The sequence below is a fragment of the Paramormyrops kingsleyae genome, chromosome 24 (assembly GCF_048594095.1).
Source record: "Paramormyrops kingsleyae isolate MSU_618 chromosome 24, PKINGS_0.4, whole genome shotgun sequence".
Taxonomy (NCBI): Eukaryota; Metazoa; Chordata; class Actinopteri; order Osteoglossiformes; family Mormyridae; genus Paramormyrops; species Paramormyrops kingsleyae.
Window position 1 is genome coordinate 13453767 of NC_132820.1, and position 23891 is coordinate 13477657.

General features: G+C 47.2%; 4 protein-coding genes across 23 annotated transcripts; 2 read left to right on the top strand and 2 right to left on the bottom strand.

The window, feature by feature from the left end:
- Positions 1–1600: 1600 nt before the first annotated feature.
- On the bottom strand, positions 1601–6966 carry mrps31 (mitochondrial ribosomal protein S31). The gene is made up of 7 exons (XM_023824712.2): positions 6785–6966; positions 5870–6193; positions 4929–5087; positions 3885–4037; positions 3528–3595; positions 3284–3427; positions 1601–2654 (listed from the first exon to the last, which is right to left on the bottom strand). The coding sequence occupies exons 1-7, from the start codon at positions 6964–6966 to the stop codon at positions 2419–2421; spliced, it is 1266 nt and encodes a 421-aa protein (XP_023680480.2). The 3' UTR covers positions 1601–2418.
- An 18-nt stretch (positions 6967–6984) lies between these two features.
- On the top strand, positions 6985–12481 carry LOC111850630 (mitochondrial ornithine transporter 1-like). 17 transcript variants are annotated; one of them, XM_023824726.2, is made up of 8 exons: positions 6985–7062; positions 7135–7178; positions 9243–9348; positions 9482–9752; positions 10080–10217; positions 10319–10494; positions 10661–10819; positions 10901–12481. In XM_023824726.2, exons 3-8 carry the CDS (start codon positions 9294–9296, stop codon positions 11020–11022), a joined length of 921 nt encoding a protein of 306 aa, XP_023680494.1. In that variant the 5' UTR covers positions 6985–7062; positions 7135–7178; positions 9243–9293; the 3' UTR covers positions 11023–12481. The 17 variants fall into 17 exon arrangements, 16 of the variants coding, with proteins under 16 accessions (XP_023680494.1, XP_023680485.1, XP_023680484.1 ...); XR_011985123.1 differs by having other exon boundaries at positions 7014–7178; positions 10901–11087; positions 11168–12481; XM_023824717.2 differs by adding an exon at positions 8665–8723 and having other exon boundaries at positions 7014–7333.
- Positions 12482–12624: 143 nt separating this feature from the next.
- Positions 12625–15165, bottom strand: LOC111850632 (transmembrane 4 L6 family member 5-like). Of its 2 annotated transcripts, XM_023824735.2 has the most exons (6): positions 14876–15165; positions 14371–14727; positions 14072–14137; positions 13772–13905; positions 13325–13538; positions 12625–12959 (listed from the first exon to the last, which is right to left on the bottom strand). In XM_023824735.2, the coding sequence occupies exons 2-5, from the start codon at positions 14563–14565 to the stop codon at positions 13343–13345; spliced, it is 591 nt and encodes a 196-aa protein (XP_023680503.2). In that variant the 5' UTR covers positions 14566–14727; positions 14876–15165; the 3' UTR covers positions 12625–12959; positions 13325–13342. The 2 variants fall into 2 exon arrangements, with proteins under 2 accessions (XP_023680503.2, XP_023680502.2); XM_023824734.2 differs by lacking the exon at positions 14876–15165 and having other exon boundaries at positions 14371–14865.
- Positions 15166–15522: 357 nt separating this feature from the next.
- On the top strand, positions 15523–20942 carry LOC111850631 (mannose-P-dolichol utilization defect 1 protein-like). 3 transcript variants are annotated; one of them, XM_023824732.2, is made up of 7 exons: positions 15523–15751; positions 17441–17506; positions 17776–17908; positions 18375–18460; positions 18872–18990; positions 19077–19187; positions 19264–20942. In XM_023824732.2, exons 1-7 carry the CDS (start codon positions 15736–15738, stop codon positions 19384–19386), a joined length of 654 nt encoding a protein of 217 aa, XP_023680500.2. In that variant the 5' UTR covers positions 15523–15735; the 3' UTR covers positions 19387–20942. The 3 variants fall into 3 exon arrangements, with proteins under 3 accessions (XP_023680500.2, XP_023680499.2, XP_023680498.2); XM_023824730.2 differs by lacking the exon at positions 15523–15751 and adding an exon at positions 15981–16261; XM_023824731.2 differs by lacking the exons at positions 15523–15751; positions 18872–18990 and adding an exon at positions 15980–16261.
- Positions 20943–23891: the final 2949 nt, after the last annotated feature.

Here is a 23891-nt window from a genome sequence, read left to right on the forward strand (position 1 = left end):
TCACCTCCTCCATCAGTTTGATGGAGATCCTATGGCTTTGATTGATAAATATTCCTTAAAACTATGGCAAAGCCAGCAACGAGTACGAGTTCGTCGGCTCATCTGCGAGCCGCGCAGCACCTGAGTCGTCACCGGCGCCGCCGGCTCTTCAGCGCCCCCTGGTTTAAAAAAAGCACATTGTACCAAAATACTCCGCGCTTCATCTCTATCGCCGCGGTGGCTGCGTCGTTTTGATATTTACGCTTAACGGGCGAACAGCGTTAGTCGTATATCACACGCCGTTTATTCTCGTGAAGGAATTTGCTGAGACTTCTTTAGGTCTTCTACTTTTATGCTCGGCGTCACAAAGCACCTTAGGTGAAGGAATAAAAAAGGAAGTTGTTGGCCAGGCAATATTACAAATGACCCGGCATGTTCCACAACTTACTACTATTACAAACTGTCTGCGAGGTTATTACGAGCAGATAAGAACACATGTCTAGACTGTCTAGAGAGCACTGTCTATGTTGTCATTGCGCATCAGCTCTGCAATTACTCCAGATCTCTTAATAAAAGCCTTCATCCGTAACAATTTCTGTCCATAGCGGCTCCCAAAGTCACCTTCATATTTTAGCAGTCGTCTGTGCACTCCAGACAAGTTTTACCGTGCCAGAGACTCGTTTGGTAACGTTGCCAAAAATACAATGTCAAAAACACGTGTTAACTGACCGGTGCGGAAGTGCTGATTATACCATCAATTCTTGGACACCACTGCCACCTTCTGGCAAATTTGTGAAACAATTACCTCGGGGGAAAATCCTGTTCAAATGTTTAATCACGTTTCACAGACCTCGATTAGTGACTTGTTGTTGATGCGGGTATCTCCGCATGTAGGGAGAGGAGATCGCAAACACAATGCGAGTTAATATAATAACTGGTGACTTCACACTAGAGTAGGAAGGCTTGGCGGACGCACAAGCGAGTTTTCTCGCTGTCAACAAAAAGCACTTAACCAATGCACCCTTTGAATGTGCAGGTATTTAATCTACCCTTTAAATACTCAGATTTGATGTTCTTTTCAGTTAAGTTGTTTTTCGGAAAACAGAGTCATCAGTGTGGAAATGGACAGAGAGGCCCTCTTACAGGTAAAAGGCGCATTAGGGGTAAGTAATGGCGCACGCGAGCATACCCGCTTCACGCTCCTGCATGGGCAATTTGCCGCTGCCATTGTATCCTCCCCAGCCACCGGCAGAAAACATCCATCAGCTGGCTAACGGTGCTGAGAAAAAAATCCCAACCGCTTTGCGCAAGAACTTATTCTTATTAAGAAGTTAGTGTCTGACTTTTTAAGTCTGATGTCCACCTCCCATTTCCGGTAATGGAAAAGTCACGCGATGTTTTTAGACACTCTAAAATGAAGTATTTATAACACAAATGTGACTGAATGCAAACATGCAACACTTTACCTGTTAGGCCTATCTGATGACAGTATCGTATCTGACATATCCGGCATATAAACCCCATAAAGAATGCCCACAACCTTTGCGCCATGTTGTACACTACAGAAAACACGCCCACGAACACTACAATAACATCTAAAAATCAGGTACTGCGTTCAAGGTACTTTGTATGTTTCGTATTTATTCGTTCTTGCTCCCCTTTATATGATTACAAGTTGGTGAAACACTACGAGATGAAGTTAAGTACTTTAACCTGGGAATAACACTCATCCACGCTATGAACGTTCATGTAACGATATTCGGTCAGTACAGCCAAAAGGCTAGTATTGAATATTGTTGTTTTAAGTTGACACGTTGCCACACATAGAAAGGATGAAGGCGATACATTTCACCGTCAACAGTCTCCGACAAGGCCACAAATATAAAACAAGCGGCAATGCCTCCTAATCAGACTGAAGTGTCAGTAATACATTGCAAAAGTGCTCAAACTTCTCGTCTCTCACTACTTTTCCCATGATTCAGTCTGGTGATATTTTATTCCTCCGTGTTTTCGCGGTTACATACAAACCTAATCCGCTTCCCAGGATGAAGTGACGTGGCCAGCCCGCTAGGGGGCAGTATAATACATCACACCCATTTTATTTACTTTCGGGGGGTTAAACCGGGCAGTGATTGGCAGCACATTATTATCTCTCTCTCTTTGGGTTTCCAAGCCTAATTCCACCCATCTGTAGTTAAAGGTTGCTGAGCAGATTTTTTTGTTTTTTGAGGGAGGGACCATTACCACAAATGGAACCAGAAGGAGGCTCTTTTGAGTGCTGGATGGTCTGTTTACTCTGCTTAATGAGCACATTACTTGGGTCTCTGTCAGGCTCTGAGGAATTAAGGCACCCATTCCTGTGCCGCTGTGTACATCCTGTAGATCTCTGGCATGGACCTGGGGCCCTCCGCCCTGGCAGGCCAATCCGCGGACTGGCACTCAGTTCTGCAAGGCCCCGGCCTCGCTCAGGATGTCCTCTTTGGCCCGGAAGTAATCGCGGAACCAGGCGATGTGTTGGACCTTCTGGTTCACCGTAACGTAGGGGTTCTTGGCCAGGCCCAACACTACCAGCTCCATGAAGTGGCGCACGGGGCCCCGCTTAGGGAAGCCGTCCTCAAGGTGGCGCTCCAGGAAGACATGCTCGTGGAAGGGCACGTGTGCCTCCTCCTCCAGGCCTGAAGGGGGCAGCAGATAGTATACTGGTTACAGAACTACACTAGAAGGCAAGTTGCTTCAGAGAAAAGGGCCGAGCTGCTTAAAATGAACATTGCTGTTTCTCAATATGCATACTTGACTGTACTTTTGTTCTTGGGTACCTGTTTTACATCATCATCCATTAGTAAAGATCAGTTCCAATACAAATAACAGAAGTACAGTGGATGGTAAAAAAATCCCTGGATGTTGGTCTTCATCCGGCCCAAATATGAAGGATGCACTGGGTTGCATCTTCACCAAATGATAATAACCCCTATGATTCACTGCATCTTAAGTTTGTTCTTGGAAGGCAAATTAGCCAGACCGCCCTGGCCAAGACCGCCCTTGCCAAGACCACAAGTACAGTCTTTGTGTTCTTGGTATTGAAAAACACCCCAATGTTTGACTCATTAGAAGAATGAGTAATTCAGGTCCAGAGAGTAAAAGTTCAGACCAAGATTTTGTTTCAATCAACCAGTTGAGCATAAAGAATCACAGTCACTGACTGGTTGAAACAAAATCCCGGCCTGGACTTTTACTCTCTGGGCCTGAATTACTCGACTCTGTGTACCATTGCCGTTTAGCCAGATCAAACTGGACTTAAACTCACCCGCCTCGTTGTCAATGGGGTACCTCCACAGCTTGCCCTCCTTCGTCCACTGGATCATCTCCTCGAACCCGTTCCGGGGCACCGCCTTCACGGCCGCCGCGATCGCATTAGCGAGCTCCAGGTCCCACAGGGTGAGGGTGGGGGCTGTGGGCGTGAGGAGAGGAGAAACACAGGGAGTCACAGGGCGCCCCGAGACAGGGGTGGGGAGGCATAGCGCAATCGCCCACGAGGCGGCCTCCATTACCGGCCACGGCGTCCTGCCCCGCCGTCTTACTGAAGATGTTCAGCCTCTTCCCTGTGAGCTGGCTCCTCCTATAGGTGGGAAGGACAAAACGAACACGAATAATATTACTCATCCACGTTCTGCATGGTCGGCACCAGTTTGCATGAATTCTCTTCTTTGGCGATACGGTTCCAGTGGCTGATCAATATTGCTGATGTAACTTTGACATTACACCACAGACTCAAAGATACATCAGCAATCAACTGAATCTTGGTCCGGACTCTTACTCTCTGGACTTGAATTACCCAAAACTGTCAGCAATGTACTTGGGGAGATTAAGAACCCCCTCCACACACAAATGGGGGCCCTACTTCTTACCTTTTCCTCTCTCCATCCGGCCCACCTCCCACACCCCTTGCCTGGGCGTGTCTCTGTGCCGCACCGTCATCCTCGTCATCATCAAGAGCGCGTCGCGCCCCCTGCTGGTTGGGGTGACCGCGTCGTCCCACTTTCATGTTAGCGATGATATTTCTGGAGAAGGACAAAAGGAGACAAATTGAGCCTCATTGGACTAATGCAGCCCTTTCCAACGTTGCTGAGGTTGTATTTTGAGAGGATCTGGCTGATCTGGACTGAAACTTCAGCTATGGCAGTTATACAGAACCAGTCAAAAGCCCGAACATGACGACTGCTGACCCTTTATTTTTCAACAAAAAATTACCCTAAGCATGATGGTGACACAAGTACTGTACTATTTTGTGAACAAGGAAAAAGACTGAGTGCTGTGACAGATGACCTGCCCCTGACCTAAACCCTACACAGCTGGTTTGGGATGGAGCTGGATCAAAAAGTAAGAGCAAGGTAGCCAACTTCTGCCAAGAACTTGCAGAAATTCCTTCAGGACTGTTGGAGAAGCATTCTAGGTGGCTATTCCCAGTTAGCTAGATAACTTAAGCCAAATGTGAAAACTGTCCAATAGGAAAAGAGGTGTGACATTCCTATTGGACAATACATTTGGCTTAAGTGTTCTGGCTAAAGAAGAAAATCTGCTTTGTGGTATACCCTCAGGTGGCTACATCTGGAAACTGGCTGAAAGAAAGCCAAGAGCCTGTAATGCTGTCATCGAAGCAAAAGAGAGCTATTTTGAAGAGTTTAAAATTTAAGGAAATTTTGAGATGCGGAACACTTCTCTTGGTTGGTGCAATATTTGACATATATTACTTCATTGCCTCCAGGACTTTTGCTAAAGATGAACAGCTAAAATAGAGACACATGCATTAAAAGCAGGTGTGTCCAAACTATTGACTAGAACTGTACATCAGGTACTAATTAAGTTAATAAAGGTAGCTGAAGGTCATTTACACCATAATAGCAAACACTAGTCACTCCTTAACTGCCACGCCACCTGCTAGCCGCACTCACCCAAGCGTGCGTCCGTCGGCCCTTTGGCCAGCCTGGGCCTGGACTACGGCCTCATGCTTCCTCAGCTGCTGCAGGAGCTCTGACTCCACCCGGCTGCCGTCGGGCAAGGAGGCGGCCGCTGCTGACGCCGCCGCGACCAGCGCTGGGTTCAGGGTGTCCCTGGAATGACAGTCAAGGTCAGCTGGGGTCAGCTGGGGCCACAGCCCTGCACCTGAATGCCAACAGGTCTCCAATTTTACCTTTACATTCACTTATCTGCGTTTTTATTCAAAGCCATGTGTAGCAGGAGAAAGGGTTATAATTTACAGCACCCTCCACAATTATTGGGACCCCTTGTAAAGATTTGTAAAAAAAAAAGGGTTAGAAAAAAATCCACACTGAAAAAAAATGAGAAAAAGCCGACCCCTGGCCTCTGTTACCTCATGTTTGCACCCCAGTTAATAAGATGTATTGGATTACAGCTTGAAGGTTCCTATGCACTCCAATCAACTCGAGGACCCTCAATTTACATGGGAAACATGCTTCAGTTACGTTACGTTCACTATAATTTCTAGGGATGCCAAAAATTGTGGCGCGTGTGTTTTTTGTTGAAAATCATGTTTTCTTGATGAAGAAGTTTTTCTTTGAATAAATTTAATTTCAATGGAAATTTAATTTCATCTCAGTGTGAGATGAAGCTACTGGAGGTGGGCTTTTTTCCAACCCTTTTACAAGGGGTGCCAATAATTGTGGAGGGTGCTGTATGTTCACTCCCAGGGATTTGAACCCACAACCTTTGAGTTGTTATAGCAATGCTCTGGTTGTTGAGCTACAGGACCTATATAAAAATCTAATTAATTTTTATCCAGCATCCTCTTCATGCCAAGCATGCAGGCATAAATATAAGTCTGCAGTACGTGTTCATGCCACAGGAGGGCGTGTAGAGCCCCCTTCCCAGTCACCTCTTGCCTCCCGCTGCTGTGGCCTCCTGGAACATGCTGATGGTGCTCTCCATCTCCCCAGGCCTCGGCTCCGGCCGCTTCTGCACTGGGCCTGGCGCCGCCGCCATTGGCCTGGCTCTCCTCTTGGTGGTCACCTGCACCTTCATATCCCCAAGAAGAGCCAGCAGCTTCTCCTTCCCTGACCTCCCTGTCTGAGGTGAGGTCTCCTCAGCTCTCTCCTCCTGTGCCTTCTCCTTTGTCTTGAGAGGAGGGGGCTCATCTTTGATTTCACTGCACAAGACAGACCCAGTGCTCAGGCCCCGGTACCCACAAGGGGCAGCAGCTCTGAAAGGACACAAAACATCGTAAAGGATTCGTAACCAGACAGAGTAGATGTGACGCAGTTTTCAAACACGGTTCATATTTCATTTTAATTTAGCGGTTCAAATGTTTAACATATATTAAGCAACACTACAAGGATTGCTTAATATACGCAAAGACGATAACTGAATGCAATTTAGAATTTATGAGTTTCACAGCCTTCTGATTTTGTAGAGACAATCTAATCCAGGTGCCCACTAGCAGATCAGCAAATAACTAATTATGAAAATTTCTTGAAAGTTATGTAAGAATAGCCTTACTTATAGTCAAAACGGCGTATTTTAGCATGCTACAGAATTATGATTTCATCGTGAACAATGGAGATATGCTATCAGAATGGAAACAACGCGACACCGCAGTAACAATCTCCATGTGGTTTATTTGTAGACCATGGTGAGCCCAGGAACCTGCGAATTCAGATTCTAGACTGTCGTTATTGCTTCACTTTTGTTTAAATTGCTCAAACACCATAAAAGAGAGTAGCTGCAGGTTGTTCGATAAAGCGAAGGTGAACGTGCAAACCTTCTCCGGAAAGACACAATATCATTCGTTTACCTGAAAATGCGAGGCGTCGCTGCTGAAATACACTTTGGGGAATATATACACGCATCCTGAGGAAAAACAACGGGTTGTTGAAAGTGGGATAAAGACAAAAATACTCTCCTGTACATCGCAAACGCATAAAGTGGTCTACAATGTCGTGCGGACACGCAAGTTACACATCCGTCGCAACACATAAGTACGTCCGACCAGAAGATCGTCTCTCCGCACTTGTGTTCCGCGTTTTCGTTAATAGTTTGATATTTGATATTAAAGAGTTTCGAGGTTTGAAAGTACGTTAATCCACACGAATCAGTTATTAAGTATTCTGAAAATATATGTAACGTCTATTTCTCATATTACAGAAGGCGTGGGACATTAATTAATCTGAACTCCTTTAGGTTATTGGGTGAGTTTTATAGACTGCGTATATGTTTTGCGTTTTCTTGAGTTATTCTTAGACATGCGAGAGTGAATTTATATGTCATAACTAAAAGACACAGACCTCCTGACTCCATAGGATCGCGAACACATTACAAAGACTGCTTAGGTCACTGAACGACGGTAAATTAGATTTTGAATTGCTTATTATCTTTGTTTGTTTGTTTGTTTGTTTTTGCTTGTTTATTTATTTTTGGATAATCGTGTGTAGTATTTGAGTGCTTATCTGAATCAGTGATTAATCAGCAATGTAACACGTTTATAGGAGTCACCATATTTACTTCTAATCATATAACAAGTTTAGCAGGTGCCATAAACTATCTAGACTGATATAACAATAATGTAAGAAGAAAATTAGAGGATGAACATACTGCCGTTTCTGTAATAAAACAGTCCGATGGCAAGGAATAACGTCGGTATCCAGATATCGGATTTGTCATGAAAATAGCCTACGTATACCCTATAACTATTTATGAAATTATCAACATAGATTATATGCTACATTAATGATATACATCAACATATTTTGACCATTTCATCAATCATCTTTCTATAATTTGATGACGTCATGCGGCTTGTTTTCACTGTCCTCTGATACACGTGGAGTAGGCTCACCAGTAGGTTTTCAGTAAATTTAACAGTACTTGTTCTGCGACAAAGAAAATAGATAGTAACTCCCTTTAGCTGACGGAGTTAAAGCGACCGCATGCATCCTGCCCTACTCCAGATGATGCGAGTTACCTTCGGAGTTCATCCTGGTAATCAATAGCCTGAAACTCCAACTTAAACTCTTTCCGATGCTTTCATGAAGGTTTAGGACTTGAGGTAAGTTGACTGAAAATGTGGAATTCTGAGGCAGCGCAGCCAGCAAAAAAAATGCCAGTTATATTTGTATCTCTGTAATTTAATCGGCATTCACCTAGCCATACTTTGTACTGATACACGCGCGACGTAACCCATTGTACTGAACTTTAAATAATTGATGATTGTAGACATACAACTGAAGCATAAAAGATAAATATTTAATTTGGTTACAAAATATGAATTCGATCACTATTGGAAGTAATGGACATTGATGAATTAGTTTAAGACAAGAAGGATGAATGGCTGGAAAGGGTTTGCTCTTGTCGTGAGTGATGTTGGTCTCGGAATTCCTCGCGCGAGCGCTCTGCGTGCCCGACTGGCGTGGCGCCGGCTAGGAGTGCTAGTTTAAACGGAAAGTGTCTCTTTTCTCTCCAGATAAGACACCAAGTTACAGACTAGCTTTATATTCGTACAAAATGTCAATATTGATATCTCAGCATGGGAAGAGATGTAGGGACATCTTGTGCAAACTGTCTAGAAGAGTCCTAGAAGAAGGAGTGGCGTAATTAAGCAACAGCATTAACTGGGAAAACATTAGTGAAATACTGATTGCTGAAATTGTCGAAATAAAGCATCTTATGTGGTCTAAGGAAATGAAACAATCAAAATGAATTAAACAAGGCATCGTCATCGAGAAGACATTAAGCCGGTCAGTGTAACTCGCCGACACGTTTCCAACTGGAGAACCGGTTCGGACGCGGACGCTCTTTGCAGTGACGTGTCGCGTTCTTACGTTCTCATTAACTCCGCCCCCGCATGCTTCTTTGTATCAAGTCTTTGTCCCAGTCATTGATACATTGTTGCTTCATATAAAAACGATTTATAAACGATACAAATTCATTGTTGAAATATATACAATATAAGGAAGGTGTAACACCCTTGTTCCTCGGCAGAGATTTCATACCCACTGAGAAGCACTAGGGGAAGTGAACGTTAATTGCTGAATACCTGATTCTGGTTCATTACCTGTTAATGCTTTTGATACTTCACATCAGGCTATAGCTATACACATGTATTTTGGAATGCAGATTTTCATAACTTAAAAATGCCTCAGTATTAGTAGTTATAATTAAGTGAGACAAGACGCCTTAGCAAGACCTGTATGCAGCCAATAAGAAGGTGCATAGGACCCTGTTACTTGACCTCTGACCTACCGTATTTTATCTAGTAGACAGAGACACGTAGACCCTTGGGAAGGAACCTGCTAGTCCCCGTTTCCATGGCGCCACACCCGGCCGTCCAGGCGGCTATTGACCTCTCCGCCGGAGCCATAGGTAACGTGACTCGAGTAACATCTTCACCTGGGCGTCTGTATCAGGACATCCGGCCGTTCAGAACCGCGCCGAGTTCTGCTCTGGCATAGGTGAGACCCGCAGTCCCGCTCACAGCGATCTCCCCTCGCCACAGGCGGTGCAGCTTGTGTGTTCAGCGGCCAGCCTCTGGACACGGCCAAGGTGAAGATGCAGACCTTTCCTTCGCTGTACCGTGGCTTCCTGCACTGCTTCCTGTCCACCTACAAGCAGGAGGGGCTGCGGGGGCTGTACCAGGGCACTGCTCCCGCACTCTTGGCCAACGTCGGCGAGAACGCTGTGCTCTTCATGGGCTACGGCGTCTGCCAGGAGGTGGTGCGGCTGGTGTGGAGGGGCGGGGCTGAGGGCGGGGCCAGCTCAGAGCTCAGGTGAGGGCCCCTCACCCTGGAATCAGCTTAATTAGCAGCATGAATTTCAGTTCTTAATGCTCCCTTTTTGGCATTTTAAGGTTCCTGGTACAGCTAGTGTGCTGGAAAGCTCAGTAAAATCTCTCTCTCGCCTCTTGTCCCCGTCGGTTTCTCTATCCTTCTTTTCCTTGTCTCTTCCTATCTCTATCTCTACCTATTCCACTTTCCCCTCCTGTCTTTCTCTGTTTTGCACTCTCTTGCTCTCTCCGTATCTATCTCTCTCTGTTTTTCTCCCTGTCTCTCCCTCTCTCTTGGTCTCTCTCTTTCTCTCTCTCTCTCCTCCACCAGCGATACCCAGAAGGCCTGTGCCGGCTCAGTTGCCTCCATCTTCTCCTCGCTGGTCCTGTGCCCCACGGAGCTGCTGAAATGCCGCCTGCAGGCCATGCACGAGATGGCAACCCTGGGCAAGGTCCCCACCAGGCAGAGGTGTGTTTGGGGACAGTGTGGCCGCCGTTCTCGAACACTCATCTTCCGGGGCTCATAGCTCGCAGCAGATTGAAACGTTCCCGCTGCTTTGTTGTTACCAGCACGCTGTGGTCTGTGGTGCGGGACGTGATGCGGAAAGACGGGCCCCTGGGCTTTTTCCAGGGCCTCACCAGTACCATCGCCAGGGAGGTGCCGGGATACTTTTGCTTCTTCGGGGCCTATGAGCTGAGCCGGACCTCATTCGCCCGTTACCTGGGCACGGGCAAGGATGACATTGGTACCCCTCTGACACACAGACACACACACTGCACTAGCTTCTGGATTCCACTTCATACATCACTGAGTCTGTCCAGGAGGGCAAATTATTATGGGAAGGCTGCGCTGAGATTATCTTTATTAATGGCATGTTTCTTGTTCCTTGTGCGTCACGTGTTCCTGGCCAGGTGTGGTTCCCATAATGCTCAGTGGCGGATGCGGGGGCTCCTGTCTCTGGCTGGTGGTGTACCCCATGGACTGTGTCAAATCCCGCATCCAGGTGCTGTCCATGACGGGCCGGCAGGCAGGTTTCCTCAAGACCCTGGTGGACATCGTCCGGGTCGAAGGTGAGGATCTGGCGGCGGGGCGGGTTGTGTGCATCAGCACCCCTGTATGGTTACTGACTCTTCCCCCCCCCATCTATCCAGGTGTCTGCGTGCTCTACTCCGGCCTCACGCCCACCCTGATCCGCACCTTCCCCGCCAACGGCACACTCTTCCTGGCCTACGAAGCCTGCCGCGGCCTGATGATGAGCCGCTTTGGCAACTGAGCGCGCCATACCTGCAGCTTCTTGATTGGCTGCCTGCCTGGCCTTCGTGCTCCGCCCCCTTGGACCTGGGTTCCAACTGAGCGCGCCATACCTGCTGCTTCTTGATTGGCTGCCTGCTTGGCCTTAGTGCTCCGCCCCCTTGGACCTGGGTTCCAACCTGCCGGCCATCCTGCTGATCCCCTGCCCACCCGCCCACATCTGGGTGTCCATCACCTCCACCCTGAACATTATTTAAGCCACCCTGTCTCAGAACGTGGCACTCGGAACATTCTGGAAACATGTCTGCCCACAGGAGGACTTTCATTTTGCAACTTCACTACCTCTTTGTGGAAGGGACGTCTGTGTGGATCAAGGGGTCTTCTGCAGAGGTTAGAATTTCTGGAAACATGGTTTGCAACCCAAACGATTTTTATTTAAACAGCAGGGTCAGCCCACAGCAAAACTGAGCAAAGTTCCTGTTTCATCTCATGAGCTTACTAGCTGGTAGTATTTATTCAGGGATATGTTTTATGGATGTGCATTAGTCAGTTTGAACTCACTCCAGTAATCCCCTACTTGAGCACTTTCATTTGGAAGAGTTGATGTCTAATGGCTTATAAATGAACTATAATTCTCACTGTAACAAGGTCAGACTCAGGACAGCTGTTTACATCTGAGCTAAGCAGCCCAGATCTCATCATCACACACCAGGTTCATCCATCTTCTGACCATTCATCCAGTACTGGGTGGTAGGGAGCCGATCCCAGGAAGTGCCGCCCATCAGAGGGACACCTGCAAACAGCACAGGCCGTGTAGATACACCAAGCCAGCTGACTGGGTGTCCTTAGGGTGTGGAAGGATGCTGGAGAACTTGGGAGGAACTCGCAGAATACAGGGAGCACAACGCTCACCCCACACAACCTGGGTAGAACATGCAAGCTCAACATGAGGAGAACACACAAACCCCAAACAACAGGTGGAGATCACGCAGACTCCCCACAACACGGGAAGAACATGCAAACTTCACACAACACTAGGAAACATACAATCTTCACACAACACGGGGAGAACATGCAAACTTCACACAACACTAGGAGAACACATTAACTCTACACAAGGAGAACTTGCAAAGCCCTCTCAACACGAAGAGAATGCGCAAACTCAACACAACACAGGGAGGAGAGAAGGTTACCCACAGCTCTGTCCACTTCAGATTTTATTTAAAAATGAGCTCCTAAGGATGAAAGAGGATGTTCCTCCTCCACGTTCAAATAACCAACCCCTCACTTCCCAGGGTGACTGCTGTGAGAGACGCCTTTTGCTGATAACCAAAATTTATCAACACACATCCTAGCATTAGTATTCGTTTCAGTGTAAAATGGATTCTCATGAAGGTGTTTCACCCTCCAATTCCTCCTTATTCTGCCATGGGGATTCGATTATTTACCCTTTTCTATCAGAATAAAGGTTACAGATTTTACAGGTGCTTTTCCCTCTTAATTTGTCATGTATAACATGCTTCAGATGTTAAATGTCTTTTAAAGTGATTCCTTTGGAGGGGGGTTAGGGTGAAGGCAGAACGTCTGTAAATGAGGGTTTCGAAATGACGAGCCGAGAGCAAGCCAACGATAAAACATGGTTTTATTCTGTAAACAAAAACAATGCATGAAACAACCATGACGCACGATGAGGTCACACCAGGCTGAGAGCAAGGTGGAGGAATGGTGATGGATGGATGGATGGAATCGTTTCTGCTGCTGGGGGGGTGAGTTAGTTCTAATGTGAGAGCATGACATCATGGCAAAGAAAGCTGTGCAGATATTAGACCGCTGAAGCAGAAAGCCATTAACTCCATTCCAGTAACACCCTTAAGTGGAGGTTTACTGAAGAAACCAGGGAACTTCTCTGGTCCTGAGTGGACGCTATGGAGGAGATACGTCCCACCGCAGAGCCAGGAGCTGAGGAGAGAAGATACAGGATCTCAGGGCGCGGATCATAGCCGGAGGGCCGGTTCCTCGCAAGCGCACAGCAACCCCCCTCCACCACCCTCTCTGTGCACGGATTTCCGTTTCATTTTAATGGCTTTACACCCATCGCTGTTACACATCAGTATGATGTGAACTTCAGCCACATCTATACACTAGTCATTTTCCTTCCTGGCTTCCTGATACACATGGAGATCTTACACAGCTGTTTCAATGATAGATGTGGTCACTTCCAGCTGGGTTTGGCTTTTGAACCGCTAGTTTGGGGGGGAAACCCTGCTGCCACAATACTCAGAATTCTCTCTCGGCGACACGTCGGAGCGCGTTTAGGAGCTTACGGATGCCTACGGGGCGCCTCACAGCACCCCTTTCCTCAGGCACGTCCCGAACAGGCACCCGAAAAGCCCGTTGACCATCTGGAAGCCGCAGAGCAGCAGCTCTAGGATGCTGGCCCCCAGGAGGATGGAGAAGAGCCCCAGGTTGAACTCCACCACGTTACTGGGCTCCCTGCACAAGCTCCAGAGATTCCTGTTGTTCAGGTAGCTGTCCTGCCTGGAGCGAAGGGAACAGCGAGAGAGGTGTGTGCTACAGCTTTACATTTATGTACTTATGTTGCTATAGAGACAGGTGATTTACGGGAGAAATTAAGGTTAGGTAATAAGGAGGCTATGTGTGTGCGTGCGAGTACTAATGTGTCAGTGTAAGTGTGTAACTGAGTGAAAGGCTGTCACATATTTTTCTTGTCTAGGCACCCTTGCCACCCCTCAACCAGACTCCGACCGTACCTGTCTTTGAAAGGCGTGCCCCACAGGATAAGTCCACGACAGGTGGGACCATTGACGATGCCGAGCACCGCCACGGTGAGACTGTAGAGGGCGCCAATCACCCCGATGGCGGCCAACGCGATGGACAGGAACATCTGCACGAAATGGGCGAGACGCCTTCAAAATGTCACGCATCAGCTATTAGGACGCAGCCGCGTGTGACGCGAGCGGGAGGGTCTGGTGGCGGCCGATTCAGCAAAAACACGGCAGGTCACTGGGGACAAGCAGGGTGGGGCTGAGCCCCGGCGGGAGCTTGCTCACCCCGCAGCGATTGGCGAACAGCCCCATGGTTCCAGTGCTGTGGATGTGGATCGCTGGGATCAGCACCTGGAATTAACGGAGCGGCGGAAATGACTATGGATACGAAAACCACAAAAACCACTCGCAGTCCTGTCTGTCTGGGCATCATCGGGCATGGACCCTGGGGACATGCCCCATCATTTATTTACTTTCTGCCACCGTTATTTTCAAATCTCTACAGAAAGTATTTTACTCCTCCCATAAGTGGCCAGTCTGAGTACCCTGCCCCCCCTCCCCCCCCACCTGAGAACGGGACTCACCAGGATGCCCCCTCCGACGAGACCCCCCATGTATTTCACTTCCTGGGTGATGCGGGGGCCGTAGCCATCTTTCTCCTCCGTCACATACTTGGTCTTCCCGTCGGGGAAGAAGAGGATAATGTTGCAGAGGATGGAGATGATGGCCAGGGGGATGAGCGCCCCCCCGATGCAGCGCGCACACTTCCCCGTGCACATGGTGGCAGGATCCGCTCGGCGGTCGGGCTCCGATCTTCCCCTGCGTTTCCACGCTCCGCTGTTCACTGCCAGTTAGGTTTCCCTGGATTTCCGAGCTCTACAGCCAGCGGTCCTACACCTCCTACAGACGGTCTGATCGTTTCTGTCGACTTCTACCACTGTCTGTGGCGGCGTATGAGGGTGAGAGGAGGGGAGGGGAGAGGAAGTGACACTCAGTTATTCAAGGGAGGGGCCCACATTCTGAAAACACAGAGAGCGACTTCAGTCCCGATGGTGGTAGAATGACTTGAAAATAAATGGGCAAACAGACCCGAATGTACGGCTCTGCTCCGTGCCAGCTGTCCTGGGTCGTGTCGTCACTTGTGAGCCTCCACTCCTCTCTTCTTCCGTCTTCCTGGTAATCAGGAATGTGGCCGGCAAGCATTTCCAGCACAATGACACCCATTTAGATCCAATTAGCCTCAAAATGGGGCCTTTTCTCCGCATAATTGCTCCACGCTGGCCCTGAACTCCCCCGAGACGATCCGGTTATCCTTAATGAAATCTGGCATTGTCGGCAGGGCATGCCAAACGCGGTCAACACATGCCCGACGTCTGCTCCTGCGCTGCATGGCAAAATGCCAGCCTCCCACTCACCTAGAGGGAAGGGTCTCGTTCCTCATGGACTCTGCCCTACCCTTCTGCCTGCTCAGTCTGCTGTAAACGCCTTTGGGTTCTCACAAAGCACTTTATAAATGAAATGCACCATTATAATTATTAGTCCATACATCAGATAACGGTAGAGATCTGGGAGAGGCTGCATTCATCACAGAGGAATGTTTCTGCAGAAGTTTGCAGGCGCCCTGCCTCTGCCCCCCTCCCCCCTCCATTGCTGGCTCTCTGGCTTCCTGTTTGTACAGAATGTAATCTCCCATGATCACCTGACCAAGGAAACCATCAACCCCACCCCCGCTCCAAATGTCTATTGTGACACCGAGGCTGCCACCCACACAGGGAAACAGCCAATCAGAATTGTCATACCCCCACCACTGAACCACTGATTCATGGGGTCCAGTTGTGTAACATTCTGTGGATCACTGTGAGGTCTCAACGGATAAATAATTTTCCTAGTTTGGTCTTCGTATTTGACCTTAACAACAGCATGATCAGACATCCAGACCCTGGCAGGACATGGCCAACTGTAATGGTAGCATCTGTTTTCTTTATGGGTTTTGTATAATAAACACCAACAGGGGAAACTACAGCCAGCTTGGTCCATCCAAAAGGCTACTTTAACACAGTCCAGCATAAGCTACATTTCTTCACAGTCGCATCTCACATATATCCTAAACATATTCGTACAGACCAGTCCCCACAACCCAGGACACGGTTTGTAGAGGTTCTGCTTATTTGACGTGTGTTTTCTTTTAAAAAGAAAAAAAATGGGTTGTACTTTTCCCCTCTGCAGTCCCTCCACCAAGTGTTTGCATTCGTAAAAGCTGGGATCTGCTTTCGCAAGGACTTTTATCTATTCCGTTACACTCATATGTTTGTCCATATCTTGTTTGTAACATAAAGCAGGTCTTTCGGTGTCCGATCTCTCAGCTGCGACGTGTTCCAGTCTCCTAAATGGATGCAATGAAATCGTTCCTGTTGGCCTACTTTATCCCCGAGAAATGCTACGATGAGTTTTTCGTAAGGCTGCAACTGTTTCACGGTGAGGTATTTAGTGAGCAAGTCGGGGGAAAATCGCTCGAAATCACTGCAATACTAATGTATTAAACTATTTACGATAGCGCTTTTTTAACTTGCGTGAGTCTGGGAGAAAAACGCGTGTTTTCCAAACTGTGTGAGATATAAAGAGTGGAAACGATGGGAATTACGTATTATTTTTGTTACAACCTTTGCTTTAAACCCCCAACGGTACTGCATGCTCGTGCCCGTGTTCAGTAGTAAGGCTTACATTTATTATTTTGTAGCCTTGGATCAGGTTTAGGAAATCATTAACCGGTATCAGTCCCTGAACTTCCCGGGAGGGGGGCTGACCTTCGATTGATCTGTACGCACAGCTGGGCGGAGTTCCGATAGTGTTTTACGGCGCATTCCTTGGGAATTGGCCGGAGTCGGTCGCCTTTCCCGTTCCCCCTGTTTGAATGTCATTAACTTTACTGACAGCAGGTAATACGGTTTCTACAGGCCGCGAAACCAAAACTGTCGGTCTCCAAGGGAGTGCTGCTAATAACGTGGAATGTAAATATCCCGCGGAAAAAAGGATGTTACGTAGGTCGCTCTCAAAGGCGCTATTCACACAGGTGATGGAAGTACACAGGGATGATCATTTGTAATTATTACATTTAATAAGGTGTCAATCATTTATTTCTATATAAATATTTATTGAATAGTATCATGCTTTTTATATGTAGTGCACTAAGAGAAAAGAGTACCAATTTGTACCTTTTTTGTTACTGGGGCTGATGTTTGAGGTATATGCCCGAGGTACAAACAACATTTATATACCCCCAATGGTACAAAAAAAAACTTTTCTGTACCTTAAAATGTACAATTACCTACAGCTAAGGGTACAATTTGGGGCTATACCATTAAGGGTATAGCCCCAGTAACATATAAGGTACAAATTGAAATTGGTACTCTCTTTTTTTTCTGAGACTGTGGCTAATCGACTGGGACATCCCAGTCCTGGTTTATTCACAGTGATTTACCTGAGAACATTTTTAATATAAAAATTAAATAATTTCATACTTATTTATGTAGTGGCTCATAGACTCACAAAAAAGTGTGTTTTCCTTGACAATATGGTGGCCATGCCTGGTCTCGGGGAAACTGGAGCGTAGTCGGTCGTGCAGAAGCCGACACAGTGTCTCCTTTGTCTCTGCAGTGCCGTGTCTGAGAATTGCCCTTCGGAAGACCCTGGGCATCTGGGTCATGCTCGGCTCTCTTACAGGTACACATCTCTCACTCGGACTGTCAATCATCCTTTTTCCCGCTCTTTTTGTGACACAGAGGGGACTGGCTGCGGGAAGCTTCTGACATACCTCTGAGAAATGCATACAGGGTGTCTTTTATCCGGCCTTGACGGCGGTATAAACTGTTCCCTCCTTGTATCGGGATTAAACGAGATCAATGTGAAATGTAGCCCGATGCGTAATTTTCCTGCCGTCTCACGTTAATCTCAACCTGCCCTCTCGTTTGCCATTCTTACTTGCCTCGCAGCAAAACTGCCCCAAATGTTCAAGGTTGTGGGGGCAAAAAGCAGCGAGGGCCTGAGTCTGCCGTCTTCCCTGGTGGAGCTGTATGCCGCAGCGGGCACCGTGGCCGTCCAAATTGGCCGAAACTTCCCCCTCGAGTGAGACACCAGCTTCACTGACACAGCAAGACTGGGGGGCGGGGGTTTCATGTGCAATTACACCCTGCTGTCTGTGCCAAATCCAGCCGTTTAACATTTTACTTCATTTTTATAATGCTTGGGGAAATGAGAGCTGGGGATCTCTTTCAGAGGAATTCCATACAGCAGCTTATCGCTCAAAAGGAGTTTTACAGCCCTCAGAGTCAGGATTTGATTGCACATTTGTCTTTTGATCTGTTCAGCTAATCTGTATCACCTAGTCCTGTCAGCCTTTGAAATCACCGTAAGCCGAATGTAGCTTCTGCTCCCTGCGGAAGTCACGACACATTAACCTTTTGTGGTCAATAAGTGGACAAACATATCTGTTAGCCCATTACACGATAATACTTTTCCCCATCAGATTGTTTTTGGTTGTCTTCACCGTAAAATGCTTTCCTTTACATGTTCTGTGTTGTATATTGGACAGCGCTTGGGGTGACAGTCTCTTCATCCTTGTCCAGATGGTGGTCATCACCTTTCTCATTCTCCACTACAGAGGGCACACAGTCAGAGGTAATACCTCCCCTTTCCTCAGTGTTTCCTTCTTTCCTCTCTCTTTCCTTGGTATTCCCTTCCTCAGTGTTCCCTTCCTTCCACTCGCTTTCCTCAGTGTTCCCTTCCTTTCCCTTTCTCTGTGTTCTCTTCCTTCTCCCCTTCCTTGATGTTCCCTTCCTCTGCCTTTCCTCAGTGCTCCCTTTCTTCCCTTCTCCTTCCTCTCCCCTTCCTCAATATTCCCTTTCTTCCTCTCCCCTTCCTCAGCGTTCCCTTCCTTCCCCTTCTGCTCCTCAGTGTTCTCTTCCTTCCCCTCCCATTCCTGTGTTCCCCTCCATCCTCTCTCCATCCTTTGTGTTCCCTTCCCTCCTGTGTTCTCTTCCTGTGAACTCGTGTGCATTTCTTTGATCACCTTCTTTGTGGTTACTGTAGGCTTGGCGTTCCTGCTTCTCTGCTGCTGCCTTCTTTGCGTCCTGCTTTTCTGCACACTCCCCAGGCTGGTGCTAACAGCGGTCCAGGTGTCCATTGCTCCCACCGTCATTGTATCCCGGGTACGTAACTGCCAGGGTCTGACGGCGTGAGTGACAGTGTGATCCATGTAATGATCTAATGGATCTCACTGGCTTTGTGTGCTCAGCTCCTGCAGGCGTGGACCTGCTTCCAGATTGGCCACACGGGGCAGCTCTCTGCTCTCTCCATCTTCCTGCGGTTTGCCGGCTCCCAGGCCCAGCTCATCTCCTCCGCCCTGGTGCGTGGAATGCTGCCAGGTACTTTTCCATGACGCCTAAGCCCCTACTGACGCGCCCACCTTTATCCCACCACAGGAGATGGGAGAGCTGACGAAGATCCTGCCCTACGCGATCATCTACTGCTCCGATGGTCTCCTGGCAGCTCAGATGTTGTGCTACTGGGGCCGTGGGCCAGGCCTGAAGAAGAAGGTGGAGTAGCTGAGAGCACAACTGTGTCTTCACAGACAGCATCCAGAACTTCTTCAAGGATCTACTCTGTACTGTGAGGGACATCACCCCAAGCATGCAGCTTTACCTGTTTCCTCTGAGGAGAACGCCCCCCTCCATCCACTCTTCCTCTTTTCTGCTCCTCACCAACTCAACCTTGACCATGAGGAATTCAGTAATGTGAGACATGTTGAGTGTCTTTCTGCAGGACTGGGCCATTCTAACCCCCTCTCCCCTCATTTAATGATGAAATGTTTTACCCCGTCTCATCCAGAGGCTGTTTGGTATTAATGCCAAAATAGTATTTGTTTGGGAGTCACCACATATTTGATCTTGAGTCATGCTGGGAGTCACCACTTACTTGAGACTGAGTCACGTTGGGAGTCACTCCAGCACCATATTTGATTCATGCAAGGAGTTATTAAGCTGCCAGTTGCTCAGCTGATGTAATATTGGTGGTACCTGAGGCTCTTTTCCCCCCACGGAGAGCAGCCCGCCCACTTATCAGAGTTCCCTCAGCGATGCAACGAAAGCAATGAAATGAGGCAATGATAATGCCCCCGTCTCCTGTGATTGGTATATTCCGTTCATCCGTGCTACTCACAGGCCTCAGAAACAGTTATTTTAACAGGAACCGTAGAGCAGCCCTTTCTCTGAGTTCTCATGTATATCCTGCTTATTGATGCTTCATATTTAGTCATCTTCATACCAGGTAATGCAGAAAAGAAGATGGCCACCAGGGGGCATTATCATCGTCAAACTGGTCTTGCAACTACAAGTTTTTCAGCAACTACCAGAGAAAACGCCTTTCTAGTGTACTTTGGATAAAAACCTACTGTAAGCGTCTGGCCTCTTAATCGACTTTGATCAAGATGCCTGTAGTCTCACAGATGGTGAATTTGGAGCCAAGATGCAATTCGTGTTATCACCAAAAGATGGAAGCCAAGCTCACTTAAAGCTGTGGTTCTCGCGCTTGGCTGCAGCGCCGCCTTGTGTACGCCTTTGTGGTTTCATCTGTTCCAATACGACTGATTTGGTGACCAACACACGGCCGGAGAGAGAACTTTTGTTTTCAACACAACTGAAAGATTATAGCGAATAGCGTAATTGTAATTGTGCAATTCGCTCAACAATTGGTAATTTATTATGAGCTAAATTAGATATGGATATTAAAAACTGCGTGGTTCTGAACCCCTAATACCACAGAATGAAACGTTTTCCTTTTGTTGTTAACTAACACAGTGAGTGAGTTGGGTGCTTTTTTGTTCTCCCTGTACCTCTGCAAAGTGTCGAACTCATTCTGTTTCAGATTCATTCTCTAAGCTTCCCTTCCCCCTCTCCTATAAATCATTTTTACGGACTGTGCCCCTACATTTACCCTTTCTGCGGACCCTCCTCCTTTCCCCTCTCTTTATTGGCAGGAAAGCGGTGGCACGCCACCCCGCCCCGCTGATTCTTCCCCAGGATCCCTGTCTCCCATGACAACCCGCTGCTTCAACCCGCACACTTGCATGTTTCCCATACATATTAAACTATGTCTTCCTTCATTGTTGCGTTCGGCACTCTGCACATCTCGGTTTATGAAAACATTTCACCATTTCGTTGTTATTTAGGCTACTTGGAAGACGCTTTCTGTCAACCACAAGTCGTATGCTGGACTTTCGTATTACAGCCCGATGTTTTTATAGAAGCAGTAAATAGGCCTACACCATCAGGTTCCTGGGGGACTTGAACCGATTTAAGCATGAACGTCATTAGTATCTTTAGAATCAAGTGAGATGTTAACAGTATGAGACAAACATATATTTTAATAATTAAGACTTGATATTTCGGCTCGGACTCTTCCTAACAGCAGAGGTGTTAAGTTCAGGTCCAGAAAGTACAAATCCAGACCAAGGTTTTGTTTCAGCCAATCAGTTCAGTACTCTGTGACTCTTATTACTCAGCTGGTTGGTTGAAACAAAACCTGGTCTGGATTTGTACTTCCCACCTCCGTCTAACAGAATAGAATTCGGTGATCAGTGGTCATTAACATACCACAGCACACAACAACAAGAACAACGACGAAATGTGTTATCTGCATTTAACTCATATGTGACATAGCAGGAGACAACTAATTCAGCGCCCGGGACAGTATCTTGCTCAAGATACCTCAGTGGTGCCGTACTGATCAGGGATTCGAACCTGAAATCTTTTAATTACAAGTGCACTTCCCTAACCATTAAGCCACCACTGCCCATCACTACCCAGATAGTCAGCCCCAACGCAGGATGCTCTTCTGGTGCAATCTGCCCCTATAGAAGTATCCCGAGCAAATTCCAGCACATTTCGTAATCGCTATCTGTCTGGCAATCTCTGGGCACCCACTTTCCGTCCCCTTCTTCTGGCACACTTAACGCTGTCGCCGTGAAGGACGCGAACCATGCGCACCACGCCCCCGCGGACATACACAAGTGACGTCACCGTGTCGCTGCGGAGGCGGGTCACGCATGCCTCACACGCAAACACCTTAAATAACTCATGTGCCGTGGTCGGTTTTCAAGGGTGCGTCCGAAATTGGGGTAATTATATATGATCAACTAGGGCAAGGTTTCTTAATCCTAATCATGGCAACCCACTTCGTGCACGTTATTTACCTTCCAGCTTCTTACCCTCGAGTAAACTGCTGCGTGGTTGAGTGACGGGATTCAAACGACGAAGTGGTTTAAAAGGAGGATTTCCCTGTCATCTTAAATCGTTCTTGGCCCAATATAATCGCGTAAACGCTCAACACATCTAAATTACCCTAAATATTATTTAATGACTTATTTAATGAAAAAAGCAGCTGTAACGTATAAGAATTTACCACTGATTCGTTGAAATTGCAATCTTTCTTTTAAGCAAAAATGTTAGACCTCGCTCTTACACGGAAGCTTTTCGTCGGACAGACTTGTAGAAGTTTATTAAACTAAGGCAAATTTGTATTTCACATTTGTATAACGTGTGTATAAGACAGCCGAGCCTCGTCCAGAGGGCAATGTATGACAGCGACCGATATTATACCCTCACATTAACAAGTACAAAACCAGTAGTAGTCTTGCATTCTTCTGATCTTGATACAAGAAACAAACATCTTGGCAGGAATGCGAAATACTTAGGCCTACAGTTTTAATAAAGAACAACTGAAATCTGTATTAAAATCTCCTGCTCCACCCGACTACCCGTCCACGTTATCAACTCATCACCCGGTTTACATGCCGGGGTCCTTAACCGTCCTACGAGTTGTCTGTCTGTCATGAAGGGCGTTTTTTTTTAAAAGGCAGCCCATGCTTAAATGACCTTTACCGGGAACTGCGATGGTGAAAGATTTGTCTGCAGCCTGTATTGCTTAAACGCACCACGGCCGCCCGACGGCAAGATTAGACCGCGACTTCACAGCAGATACGAATGTCTTTCCACGAACCCAGAGCAGCCCCTGGAAACTGACGAGCCGGGGATCGACCTCCTCACATCGGCACCCTATACCCCTAAAACAGGATTCAGGAGGAAACACGCAATAAAAATCCAGCAGCCTGGAAAATCTTCACCGGCCAGCAGTCCCGGGTACCTACGCCAGCTTTGCCCCAAGCTCAGAATAACTCCCAAAGCTGTGCTGCCTGCCTCTATTCTATGGCTCATAATTAATTAGGGATAATTAATTGACTGATTTGGGACAAGACACAAAAAGCAATAGTTTGTCATTCTTTGTAGATGTGCTTGCACTAATATAAAGTGATTTTGATTCATCATCGTGTTCCTTAAAGGATGCAGTTAAACAAATATTATGAAATCTAATTATTCTATAGTTCTTGGGCTGAGGGCCTATTTTTTCCTGTGAACAAAACATGCTTCATTAAACAAATAACATTAAATTAAGTGCAAAGTATTAGTATCGCGGGAAACCATGAATGGGATTGCTGGAATTGGGTTACCCCAACTGGGGGCCAGTCTGACAGGCCAGCCCTAGCTGGTTTTCTCCTCGTCAGTTTTATATAAATAGGGACAACTTTTGATTATGGGCAAAATCTATTCCCTATAATTCTTTTCTATAACTAAAAACAGGGTTTCTGATCCAGTCCATTTCGAGGGCAATTCTGCTGTACCCTTAAAGCAGGCAGATGTATCAGACAGCTGAGGATTCTCGCGATAAGATGCACCAGGCAGACTGAAATCTTCTGGAAGTATGACGAGTAAGTAAACAGCTGATTTCGACCTTAGAGTGGCATATACTTTATTAAGCTGCATAATGAAAGGGTCCGAGGAGTTGCAGTTGTACCCTAGAGTAACTAGGATTATAAATATTACTCCAAAACCAGGCAGGCACGCTTAGGATATGAGTGCAGTGCCTTCTCTTCCTTTCTGCACCGGTTCCCACTGGGATCTGTATCCTTCCTGTAGGTGGCGTTATCTTAAACCTGAAGCAGAGTTAGCCAGTGTCTGTAATGGCCTGTGGTGTTCGCCCTGCGATGGACTGACAT

Coding starts and splice junctions, on each gene's coding strand:
- LOC111850630 (XM_023824726.2), top strand. CDS start 9,294: ATGGCGCCACACCCGGCCGTCCAGGCGGCTATTGACCTCTCCGCCGGA. Junction 9,349..9,481: donor CCTCTCCGCCGGAGCCATAG/GTAACGTGACTC, acceptor CCCTCGCCACAG/GCGGTGCAGCTTGTGTGTTC. Junction 9,753..10,079: donor GGGGCCAGCTCAGAGCTCAG/GTGAGGGCCCCT, acceptor CTCCTCCACCAG/CGATACCCAGAAGGCCTGTG.
- LOC111850632 (XM_023824735.2), bottom strand. CDS start 14,565: ATGTGCACGGGGAAGTGTGCGCGCTGCATCGGGGGGGCGCTCATCCCC. Junction 13,906..14,071: donor TGTTCGCCAATCGCTGCGGG/GTGAGCAAGCTC, acceptor CATTTCGTGCAG/ATGTTCCTGTCCATCGCGTT. Junction 13,539..13,771: donor GGCACGCCTTTCAAAGACAG/GTACGGTCGGAG, acceptor CCTTCGCTCCAG/GCAGGACAGCTACCTGAACA.
- LOC111850631 (XM_023824730.2), top strand. CDS start 16,174: ATGGATGCAATGAAATCGTTCCTGTTGGCCTACTTTATCCCCGAGAAA. Junction 17,909..18,374: donor GGCCGAAACTTCCCCCTCGA/GTGAGACACCAG, acceptor TATATTGGACAG/CGCTTGGGGTGACAGTCTCT. Junction 18,461..18,871: donor CAGAGGGCACACAGTCAGAG/GTAATACCTCCC, acceptor TGGTTACTGTAG/GCTTGGCGTTCCTGCTTCTC.
- mrps31 (XM_023824712.2), bottom strand. CDS start 6,966: ATGTGTTGCGACGGATGTGTAACTTGCGTGTCCGCACGACATTGTAGA. Junction 5,088..5,869: donor ACAGCAGCGGGAGGCAAGAG/GTGACTGGGAAG, acceptor CTGTCATTCCAG/GGACACCCTGAACCCAGCGC. Junction 2,655..3,283: donor CCCCATTGACAACGAGGCGG/GTGAGTTTAAGT, acceptor TGCCCCCTTCAG/GCCTGGAGGAGGAGGCACAC.